Source organism: Clinocottus analis, unplaced genomic scaffold, assembly GCF_023055335.1.
Source record: "Clinocottus analis isolate CAN_PGR_092001 unplaced genomic scaffold, fCliAna1.0.p SCAF_6, whole genome shotgun sequence".
Classification (NCBI taxonomy): domain Eukaryota; kingdom Metazoa; phylum Chordata; class Actinopteri; order Perciformes; family Cottidae; genus Clinocottus; species Clinocottus analis.
In genome coordinates, this window is record NW_027176218.1 from 11,586,166 (window position 1) to 11,598,665 (window position 12,500).

General features: G+C 38.9%; 1 protein-coding gene across 1 annotated transcript in view; it reads left to right on the forward strand.

The window, feature by feature from the left end:
• Positions 1-12,500, forward strand: part of LOC137803955 (voltage-dependent calcium channel subunit alpha-2/delta-1) — a 56,743-nt gene that overhangs the window by 28,925 nt on the left and 15,318 nt on the right. The window contains exons 8-22 of the mRNA XM_068602846.1: positions 594-663; positions 1,035-1,085; positions 1,287-1,386; positions 5,211-5,369; positions 6,189-6,293; positions 6,937-7,015; positions 7,314-7,363; positions 7,439-7,528; positions 7,639-7,713; positions 7,821-7,901; positions 8,219-8,293; positions 10,898-10,969; positions 11,303-11,374; positions 11,584-11,645; positions 12,080-12,156. Coding sequence (XP_068458947.1) covers positions 594-663; positions 1,035-1,085; positions 1,287-1,386; positions 5,211-5,369; positions 6,189-6,293; positions 6,937-7,015; positions 7,314-7,363; positions 7,439-7,528; positions 7,639-7,713; positions 7,821-7,901; positions 8,219-8,293; positions 10,898-10,969; positions 11,303-11,374; positions 11,584-11,645; positions 12,080-12,156 — 1,218 coding nt within the window. The remainder of the gene's footprint in view (positions 1-593; positions 664-1,034; positions 1,086-1,286; positions 1,387-5,210; positions 5,370-6,188; positions 6,294-6,936; positions 7,016-7,313; positions 7,364-7,438; positions 7,529-7,638; positions 7,714-7,820; positions 7,902-8,218; positions 8,294-10,897; positions 10,970-11,302; positions 11,375-11,583; positions 11,646-12,079; positions 12,157-12,500) is intronic.

Genomic DNA, 12,500 nt, shown 5'->3' on the forward strand with positions numbered 1-12,500 from the left:
CGGGAGTGTTTTCTCTGCCAAGCTATTTCTATTCATGAGATTCCCTGTCATCATTGACACTATATAGCTTTATAAGAAAAGTTTATGTCTAATATTCATGAATTTTCATTGGCGCTGAATTTATTCCTTCTTTGTTCCTTCCCCCCCCTTTTTTTTAACTTCTTAACATGCATGATAGGCAGTCACACACCCGCACTGGTTTGTTTTCAAGGTGCTCCTTACTAACAGTATATAGATAGGAATTCTATGATTATTGTTAAAGCCAGTGAATCCCCTGTTTTGCATATTGGAAGTATTGTATCTTATTTCCTTGGTGTTTACCTCTTTGTGAAAATATATCATAAGCATAAAACATGTTGTTTTATGCTGTCATCCTACACATTCTATTGTCTTTTTTTTATTTTTTTTTAAAAATATTTTCCCAAAATGACTGACAGGGACTTGACACTGCTGGGCTGAATATGACACTGCATGTTGCCAGATATTTGCAGATCAACACTTCCATCTGAGGTGTCAGAAAAATTAGAATTTGTGTGTTTTCACTTTAATTACGAAAAAGTTATTATCAACCCATATCTTATCTCCTCTAAAAGCTTCTCCCTGGATGGATGCTCGTAAGACCCCCAGTAAAATTGACCTGTATGACGTCCGCAGGAGGCCATGGTAAGCCATCTGCAAGAAAAACTACAAGTAGCATGACATTTATTCAATGTTGGAAAGCCAAACATATCAGAGGCATATATGATTATTATTTTTTAACTGTTAGGTAGTTGCTTGTTTGGTTGTAAGTGTTTGTGAATACATGTCAGTTTTAGTTATAGTAAGTGCACGAAGGGCTGTGTGATCATTAAATATTTTTATCAACTTTAAGTGGAACGCTATTGTGACAAATATAGTTCTACTGTGTACTTGATTTACACAAGTATGCTTAATTGATGAAGCCAAACAAATTGTATTCATTGTAAAATTGTATTTTAAGGTATTTTAAAAAAGGAGACTCGATTCTTTTTTTTTATTCATTAATGTTCTTCCAGGTACATTCAAGGAGCTGCCTCACCCAAAGATATGCTAATCCTTGTGGATGCGTGAGTTACTTTATAGCCTCATTGATCCATAACCTTTTCACATCAGTCATGATTTCCCCTGATTATAACATATGCCGTTCTAGAATTACTACATAGAGTAATGCATTTCCCAAGGCAGAAGCGTTTCTAATTATATTGAGTATAAAAACTTAGCAGACAGATTGCAGTGAGAATCTGTTGGGTATTTTGTTGTGGTTGCAGAAGCGGCAGTGTGTCTGGCTTGACTCTCAAACTGATCAGGACCTCCGTCAGTGAGATGCTGGAGACTCTGTCTGATGACGACTACGTCAATGTAGTTTATGTGAGTATTAATAAACCCATCGCTGACTGTTGGGTGGTCTGTTTGTGCGAAGCGACGGGGAATATGATGCACGCTGAGAAAGGGAGCAGATTGATGGACGGATTCAGAACAAACGTGTGCATGAATGGACTTATGTACATTTGAAGGAAGATGCACACACAAAGACATTGTGCACATTGTGCACACCCGCACATACACAACACACAACCCTGCACACATTCACATACACACAAGAGAGACAGAGATGGATGTCAAGTAATGAAATATGGATTTCTCTCAGGTCTGGCCACCCTGAAACAAACCCTTAATGAAATACCCACTGCTCTATTCGGTGTACAGGATTCAAACTTTGTACTACACGCCCCTACCCCACCTCCTTACCCGTGTGTGTGTGTGTGTGTGTGTGCGTGTGCGTGTGCGTGTGTGTGCGCGCATGGTTGTACATTTCCACTTCTACTATAGGTATTAAATCCACACTTCTGACAAGAGTGAACACTTCGAAACACACATTCATCCCTCTTTTGATCACTCCATCACTCGTTTCTTTCATCATGGAGTCGTGCAATTCCTCTCAGCATCTTGCCACATACCTCCATACATCTCTTTGTGTCAACGAAGGATCACCCTGTGCACAATATGCTCCGCCTCTTCTTTATGCAGAACCACAACTTTCCTCCTCTCACTGCCCACACTTTCGTCCCCTTCCTTCTTATTTTTCTCACCCACCAATCACTTCTATAGCCCCCCCATCATTCCACCTTTTCATTCGAACCATCTATTCTAAGCCTTCCACGCTTGTAATAGCACTCAAAAAGAGCCAATCAGGAGACTGTGTGATACTAAAATGGCCGCCTGTGAAGGTGTTTATTGAGATGGGTCTTTATAGAGATTGGAGCTGTCTTCTTCCTGGTTGCACAAAGACAGCCATTCAGTCTCTGCTTCCTCTCTCTGGGGACCCTTTGTCTTGGACACAATGTATTCTGTTTCACGGTGGACTTGTGATTCTGCAAAGATGGGCAATTATCGGAATCTGTTGGAGAGCCCAGTGTGTGCGTGTGTGTGTGTGTGTGCGTGTGCGTGTGTGTGCGTCTAAGAAAGTGAGACAGAATGAGATAGATTAGTTCAAAGAGAAGGGAAGTCCAATTCAGTTTCATCTTAGAACTTTTTTCTTTAAATTGTTTTCCAACTTCCCTCCAAAACTGCATTACGTCCACTGCTGTTAGTAGTCCAAGGAAAATAAAAGGCACCCATTTAAAGGTGCAAAGTAATCAATTACATTTATTACAATTTGTGTCTTTAACGTTTGGCCAATGTTTCAATCGATTACAAGAACATTGTCCTATCCAAAGTAATTTCTGAAATCTGGGAATACTTAGACATTGCTGGAATGAAGGCCTTATCCGGAGGTAAAATTGAAAGTGAGTGCACGTCACCGGGACGTCTGTAAACTGTAATGACTCCTTACAACAGACAGTTTGGGTCATAACATTGACTTTGCTTTTGTTTCCAATGTTTGGCTAACCTGGAGTTGTGTTTACAACCCGTATGGTCAACTGATCGTGTTTCTTGTTTCATCTTGACTTTTTTTTTTTGCAACGCTACCACATTTTAAGATCCCAGTAATGAAACATAGTGTGTACAATGATATTGCCAATAGAAAGGATTTCCAAAGCGACAAAAATAAGATAATAATGCATCATAATATACCAGAATCATCCCGAAGTTGCTTTTCCAAAACAGTCTTCTCATTATTCTTTCGCTGTCACCCTCTTACTTTCTATCCATCTGTTTTTTTTCTTCTGTCACTGACTCACTTACTCATACACACACGCATCACCCTATGTCTGACCCTGAGGGTCTTGTAGCCTGACACTATATAATTAATCTCTGATATTACCCATAAATCCCTGCCCATTAACACTAGCCCAGGGACTAAATTGGCATTTGGTCATGGAAGATGCTCACACCTTTCATGCAGCAGATCAGAAGAATGCTGTCGGCTGTTTCTTTCCGCTCAGTCTTTCCATCTTTGTCCTCATCATTTAAAAAAAAAAAAAATGGCACTTTTGTTCTCACTTTCGTCACACTCCTATCGCACTGTGCCTCCGTCACTTTCATCCAACATGTTCAGCCGATGAAGCTGCTGTCAGTGGTGTTAGAAGGAATCAGTCAGGGCAAGTACCAAACCAGCGTAGCAGAGAGTCTAGCTGGATTAGCGCTTGAAGATTAGCCTTCTCTCTTGTGTCGTCACTAATCCATTACCAAGACCAACACACACACACACACACACACACACACACACACACACACACACACACACACACACACACACACACACACAACATACCCACACAGAGCTGTTGTAATAGGATCACAAGGGAACAGTGGATTTTGTTATAGATTGTATTGACATTTGTTTGCAAGGCCAAAAACTCGATATTACAAAGCCTAAATGTGTTTTTTCAGTACAATTAAGTTCTAGAAAAATGTTATATTTCTGATCAGATTGGGACGGATGTGGCACATACACTACTTGAGCTCATTATTACCTCTGCCATGGAGTTTTTGTTTTTGACTCTGTTTGTTTGTCAGTAGGATTACGGAAAAACTAGTTGCCCAATTATCATGAAACTTTGTGGAAGGTTGTAGTATGGGCCAAGTAAGAACCCATTCAAGTTTGAGTGGATCCAAATCACGAGGCAAATACATGCATTATATATCACTTACAGAAACGGCCTTGGCAGAAGTCTGCCCTTCTTGTTTTCTCGATGAGATACATAATCTAATTGTTCCTGCTTTTAAATCCTGTATTCACACACCCTCCATACGCTTTTTATGTCCTATTCCTGTTGTTTCTCGCCCCTCCCACATTCACATCCCACCTTCTTCACTTATCCTTTTAATAGATTATGTGATAAAAGATCCCTGTCTGCTCCATTGGGGCAACTATGTGAACTTCCATTCTGGTTGTGTGTGCACGTGTATATGTGCTGTCACCTTGATTCAGTCTTTTGTCAAACCAGCACCATTGTGATATTGCCTTTCCATCCAAAGGAGATGTGTGTGTGTCTGTTATTGTCAATCTAAAAGGAATTTCCAGGCTGTCAGGCTCATTGGAGACACACACTCAAACACACCCACACACCCATATGGTCAGGGTTCTTTTCGTCTCCTTGCTTGTCTGTGTAGATCAGTGTTTCCAGCCTCCCGTTTGGCCGTCTCACAGAGACACATTGATTAGTTGAGATCGATGAGATGCAGTATTGTTTTAGAAGAGTTCTGCAACACAATGAACGTGCTGGTTACCTACACTGCTGTCCCTTGTCCTTCACATACCACTATTATATATAATATAATATAGTGTATTATGTCATTTGTGCTCATCGTCACTGTGAGCTCTTTGAATGTCCTTGCTGTTCACTGCTGTTCAGATATTTAACAATGAAAACATGGACCATCGAGCACGGCTCTGAACAGAAGGAGGCAGGCTTTTGGTTATTGTTGGGTGGAGTGTGTGTGCATATGTGTGCTCTGAGGTGGAAATGAGGAGGTCTCACCTTTGAAAAAAGATGGTGTTGCTGCCTAACCTCATTCTTATATGGCAGAATCTTGTTTCCATGGGTACGGAATCTTTGAGCTCCAAAGATGTGAAGCAATTAGTGGAGCTTGATGAATGTGTCTATTTACCGCTGCCTGAAAACAGCTGAGTCCAGGTCCAAGTGTGTGTGTGTGTGTGTCCTTCATGTGTATTATTTGTTACATATGCACATATGTTGTAATTGTATGAATAATTTGTAGGTCATAATGTGTTGCCTGTTTTCCAGTTCAACACCAGGGTGAAGAAGACAGCTTGCTTTGAACATCTGGTTCAAGCCAACGTGAGGAACAAGAAGCTGCTGAAGGATGCTGTTCAGAACATCACAGCGAAAGGAATTACAAACTATACAAAAGGCTTTGAGTTTGCTTTTGAGCAGCTCTCTACGGTAAAACTTTTCCGTTTTATTAATTTTGTTTTGAAAAAAAAACATGTCATTTTGTCAGACTTTAGTGTAGCTGAGGGCACGACAGGCTTAAAAGAAGTTTTGAATGAACGTTACCTGATTCATTATTTCAAAAGCATCGACCATTGTCTTTTACTGCCATCTGCTGGTTAAAAGTGTTACTTCAACACAGCTGTCTGTACAATAAAAGAAAGATTAGAGTGCTATTATTGTTTTCATTTGGCTGACAACCCTGAAATGGCAATGCATTATCCTCAAATGGAGTTATTCAACAGTATTGCATCAAGTAATACGTCTGATCAACTCTGAACTTGCACTTCCACAATTATTGTGGTAATTATTATAATTATTCTGATATGATAGGTTAAGATGGTGTATGACTTGATGAGAACTGTTAATACGTCTGACACCTTTGGTGCTAGTTCCTAGAAGCTTCTGCTCCTAACACAACACATTTTGATTGTTTTGGATTAAACAAACAAGGATGGCACTCGAGGAGTGACAATTGCCTCATCCAAAACAAACGGTTGTAATCCTTTGCATTGTGAATGTTTCTTAGAAGGAGATAAAAAGATATCTCTGGAGGTCAGCAAAGATAATTAGCTATATCCTCTGGGGACTGTGCATATTCACAGCAGAACATATCTGCTTTGACTTGATGACACTAGACAGGTCATGAAATTATCAGGTATGCCAAACTATATGAATGTGTTGGACTGGACCAGCAGACCAACCAAATCTTCCACTACCTGGGTGGAAAAAAAGGTTTAATCAGAAAATCCATTGTTTTCTTTTTACTAGACTAATGTGAGTAGAGCAAACTGCAACAAGATCATCATGCTGTTTACTGACGGAGGAGAGGAAAGAGCTCAGGCCATACTAGAGAAGTACAATGCTGAGAAAAAGGTACGTTAAAGATGTGCCAAACACGCACACACACACACAGACTGGGGCATTTCATACTGCAGTGTGGAATAGTGGCTGTGCTCCCCTTGTAGTTTCTATCAGACTCAGCTTTTTGGAGCTCCCTTTGGGTCCAGACTTCCGTGTGCATATCCTCCCTCCCCAAATGTTTATGTAGACGGTAGATTGGGGGTTTCTGCATATTATGCAAAACTTGGACCTTCTTACACTTTCACTGGTTCACAATAACAATCACAAATATGCACATGCACAAGGTTTAGGATATCAGCAGGATGCAAAAACATTTTTTTTTTAATTTTCTTTTAAAAGTCTCATATTTTGCTTGTGACTATTTGAATATTAATGATAGTTGATTTTGAGTATTACAGCAGCACCACAATAAGTTAAAACATGTTGAATTTGTATTAAATTTGTATATAAATTGTATTTATATGATATGTAAATAATCTAATACATTTACATTGTCAAACTTGATTTTCAGAGTAACATTATTAGGGTCAAGATATTCATCAATTAATTTACATTAATATTAAATTAAGATAAATGAGACTACAGTCGTATATGTTTTAACATTGTAAGAGGTTGGGTTATGATGCATATTGTTGAATTGAATCTTGTGCTTCAGGTGAGGATCTTCACCTTCTCAGTGGGACAGCACAATTATGATAAAGGACCCATTCAGTGGATGGCCTGCTCCAACAAAGGTACAGCACAAATCATAACACACTGCCTTTGACCACGCTGCTGCATATCCACTTCCACAATTGAAACAGTAAAGAATCAAATCACAAAATGAAAACGTTGTTTTTACTTTATCTGATTAACTCAACTGACACTAAGCTACAGTCATGTTGCAGTAAACTACACTGCAGTATCGCAAGCTGTTTCCTTTGCTCCATGTTTATAGGTTGCCATCTATTTCTGTCTGCTGTTATGTTGTCATTGGTGTGTGATCATGGCATTGAGTTTAATTGAAATGATTGTGTCTGATTATTTATCCAGGTTACTTCTATGAGATCCCTTCCATCGGAGCCATCAGAATAAACACACAGGTTAGATCATGGTTTATCATTTTTCATATTATTTTTCACAGCACTTAATCTGAGAAAATGTGTTGTTCAATGTAGGAGTACCTAGATGTCCTGGGAAGACCAATGGTTTTGGCAGACAAACAGGCCAAACAAGTCCAGTGGACTAATGTGTACCTTGATGCGCTGGTACTTGTTGCATCATATAATTCATTTTACAGAATTACTGTTCTTGCCATGTTTGTTTAACTTCACAAGACTCCTGAGTTGAATATTGTATTTGCTTGACTCTTCACCAGGAACTGGGTCTGGTCATTACTGGAACACTACCAGTTTTCAATAAAACAAAGACCAAAGACGACAGGAACGGCGAGGTGCAGTAAATTCATGCATGAACACATGATAAATGAAGTCAGCAGTCGCTGGAGTTGATGGATATATTTTCCCGTTACTCATCTTTTTCTCTCATACTGTCTCTCAGCACCAGAACCAGTTGATCCTTGGTGTAATGGGGATTGACGTGTCTCTGGAAACCATCAAGAAGCTTACACCGCGCTTCACGGTGAGTTTAACACCCACATGTGCAGACATATATTTATAAAACCAAAACTAGTTGGGCTTGTTCCTCCAGCAAATTAGTGAGTGATATGATGCCATTACATGTGTTGTTCTTTTCTAATCATCTGTGAATAAGAAATATCCTGGTAATTAATTATAACCCCTTTTTTGAATGTAATCCTCCTATTTTTTGGGGACCACTGATGCCATTCTTTTACACACTTTTTAACAATAGCTACCAGTTGTTTTGCCATCACATTGTACTTCATGTGGTTTTCTGGACAGAAATATTGAATTCCCCCGTCTTCTCACTTTTTTCAGATTGGTCCAAATGGGTACTACTTTGCCATCGATCCCAATGGATATGTCCTGCTGCACCCCAATCTCCAGCCAAAGGTATCTCATCCGGCCCGTTGCAAACCCATAGCATTACATTGTGTTCTGACTATTCCATATGGGTAATTATTAACTGCTTGTGCACAGTGAAGTATATGCAGGCGAGCATATATAAAAAAAACAAAAACAAACAGATAAAACACCAAAATGCATCACTGTGCATTTTTTCAAAACTTTCCTAGAAAAGGATTCGTAACAGGAAGCTCAGGCTCAGTAATATGTATGCTGTCACTTTTCATGAGGTGAGACAAATAACTAGTACTGTAGATTGCATAAGTAGTTCCTGAAGATAGCAATGTAGAGTTGTATGTAGTGTAGTCCCATAGATGCTCTCAATTCTTAGTACATATAGTTGCAGTCATTGTAGGTAATATTCTGTTTTTTGCTTGCCATAATGTAGTTTTGTGATCTACAATCCTCTGCAGTAGGAGCAAGCTCCATTTGTCCTTCTGTAGCTTGTTATAATCACTATGGTCATAGAATGTTTTTCTTTACCATTGTGTGAGTATGTTTTGTAATTGCTCAGTTGTGTTTGTGTGAGCATGTTTTGTGACAGCTTTGAAAGTGAGTCACTTCCAGTCACATCGATAGAGCACATACTTACATGAGAGGGAAAGTTGCTCTTAATGGTCTACGACATGACTCGGCATGCCTATTAAAATATAAATGGTTAAATGAACAATGTGTAGGAGTTATGGGATTTAATTGAAATAACTGAAATACAATATTCATAACTATGTTTTTCTAGTCTATAATCACCTGAAACTATCAATTGTTGTGTTTTCCTCACCTTAGAATGAGACATTATCCATAGGTTGCGGGTCTTCTTCACAGAGTTGGCTATGTTGTACCGCCATGTATCTCCAGAAGCCCAGTGTAGACAACCTATACACTGGCTCGAGTGAGAGCCTTGCGCTTGTTTCCTTGTTGCACTTTGATTTTAGAAGTGCAGCTTGAAAAAATCCAGTGGGAAGAGGTTGTAAAGAGATTGTTTTGAGATCATGCTTTTTAGCCGATATATGATATTATAAAATGATAATGTGACTTCAGGTCAAGCAACGTTAGCCGAGTGTGAACTTGAACGATGGCTGGATTCTCGGCTTCGGAGGTTGAGACGACATCCTGACCAACAATGGCGGCTCCTGAAGATGTTAGCGTAATGCTGCAAGAGCATCAGTTATACCAGAGCTGGAGGATACTTATTTAATGAAAGAAGAGCAAATAACGGCACCGAAGGCTTGTGTCTGTGTCCGTGTGTGAGTCCTGGAGCCTGTCAATCACTCATTGTTTCATTGTCTCAGCCAAATGGGAGCTAAAGTGAACAGCGATTGTCACCTTCGAAACTTTTAACATATCCCTTGACCGCCTTTGTCTCTGCAGTGGCATTTTTCATATTTGATTATGTTTGTATAAATATCATGTGCATTACACGTCCATCCCTAGTCACAGAGGATTTTTTTTTTTTTACATTTTTCTTTTTTTTTATATACTCTCCGGTTTTTCTTGTGCACGTTTGATGTTTCATTCAGTGTGTACTTCTTGATCTTTTATTCTTTCTTTTCTCATTTTCATGTTGAGATGCTTCATCTTCATCATCTTCCTTTGCTGCTTCATTTCATTTAACTTACCATCAAATGTAAGGAATTCAACTCATGATTTTTGATGAATTTAATATTGTGTTTATTGCTCCTCTTGTCCGGTAACTGATTCACACTATTATCTTATTTTTACATTCAATATCAATCCTCATTCCCTTTCTTTCATTAAAGTTGGAATGCATACGTATTAATCTATTGACTCGCTGTTATATAAGCATATGTTAACATAACAATAAGAAACTATGCAGAAAACATTAGTATGCTCTTACTGCATCACCCCACTTTTTGAGTCACAGAGTGAACAATCGCTGTGGAGGACAGACTGCTATCAGATTCCATGTACCGCTGTTTTATAGAGAAGCACTAGATTACTGCTACTATTTTATACCACCATAAAGCCACTCAGACGTATAGGGTTTTTAAGAGAGGACATTAATAAGGTTCTAGTGTCACTTTGTATCAAATCTGATTCAGCTGCGTCTGGTGTCACAGATATGTTGTCAAAATGCTGCCATATGGTACCCTCTATTTTTTATACCATGGATTTGATTGGATTCATGTGTTGAGGAAAATTATTGGCATTGCTCCTGAATTGAATAAAAAAAAATATTAAAGTCGACTACATCATCTTTATTCAATGCAATACCAATACTAAGATGCAATATATATATATATATATATATATATATATATATATATATATATATATATATATATATATATATATATATATATATATATATATATGGCTGATTGCCATAGTAAGAAGAACCAGTCTCTGAATAACAATTGTAAATGGTCCACTGGATGTTATAATATTTTACTCTCATCAACTCAGATGTCGTAAGATATCATATCAAAGTTGGTTATTACAAAATGCACTTTGTTTCCACCAAAATTACTCAGGATAAGTTTAACAGATTCATCTTTTTTCTGAGTGCATGAATCCAGTTTTTCTCTTAATAGTTTTGTCACACTTCAGACTGCAATTTCATTCTTTCCACAGAATCCTAAATTCCAGGAACCTGTTACCCTAGACTTCCTAGATGCTGAGCTGGAGAATGACATCAAAGTGGAGGTAGAGTGTGCAGATGCATGCAAATCCCCTTGCTACACACACACACACACACACACACACACACACACACACACACACACACACACACACACACACACACACACACACCTACACACACACACACACACACACACACACACTCAAGCAAAGGAACAGAGGTGGATTCCCATCCGGGCAGTTATTGAGGTGCCATATGGCCAGTCCCTGCAAGTTATTTATTTAGTGTCGAGGTTATAAGTCAAACTGTTTTCAAATCAGCTGATACTCAGTAAATCAGATTCAGTGATATTTAAACTAAATGCACACTGTCTGCTTCTGCATCTCTCACTATAGATCAGAAAAATGATGATTGATGGTGATACAGGCGAACGTACCATTGACACACTGGTGAAAACGCAAGATGAGGTAAGACAAAATACTGGAAGGGGCTTAACATTTTACACTGGATTAGGTCGCATTATATGTTGCTATGGCCAAAGTTACCATATTTCCTGCAACAAGACAACAATTTTTACTTATTAACAATAAATACTGATTATTTCTTGGAATGTTTTTAAACAACACAAACACGATCACTCCGTTCTGAATGCCAGTTCCTGTGTCATTTTTGGCAGAGGTACATAGATAGAGGAATCAGGACCTACACATTTGCACCGGTCAATGGAACAGATTACAGGTGAGCAATGTCAGCAGTTTCCTAATATTTATTTATGGTTCATTTATCTGTCTTCACTTTAGACAATGCATAGCCACTAACACCAGAGAGCCCTCCAGCTGACAGAGGACACTACCAACAGGGGTCACTCTCTTGTTTCTAACAGCAGGCTGTGCTTGGTTATTGGGAAACACATTTGTGGGATTGTTTTTGCTTTTCACTGAACATACAGAAAAATAGAAACACATGGGAGCTCGATTAGTTGTGTATTGTTTCTCTTAATTGATATAAACACCTCATAATCACATGTAACTAAAGTATTTAAAAGTTACAAGGTACATGTTACAGCCAATAAATTACCTATTTTTGTTTGACCAGACAATAACTCACTTAAACTAGACCTCAGACCTCCAACCACAAAAGTCTAAGTGTTCCTGTGGTTGTCTTTTCTGCAGCCTGGCTCTTGCTCTGCCTAGATACAGTGAACACTTCATTCAAGCCAAACTGGGAGATGACATGAAAAGAGCCATGTGTAAGTATAACATACTTTCTCGTGATAAACTGTGTGCAAGCAAGTCAATGAGATTTAATTTAGGTGATGCCTCAAAACCAACTCCCATGCATACTTTCTGTGGGTCGTACTCTTGAGTATCTCCTCTTGCTTTGTATTACTCGCTCCTAGCTGGAACCACAACCACTCCTTTGTATTCGCTGCTCAGATCAGCGGATCCCCATGGTGCTTTTCTTTTGTAGTGTAACCCACTGGTCAGTTGTCCCGCACTCCCACACACACTCATCCACATGCTTTCCTTCTCCCACACCCAGCCTAAGCACGGGCTCTTTTGATCTTGTCTACATTTTGCGCTTCTCTCCTTC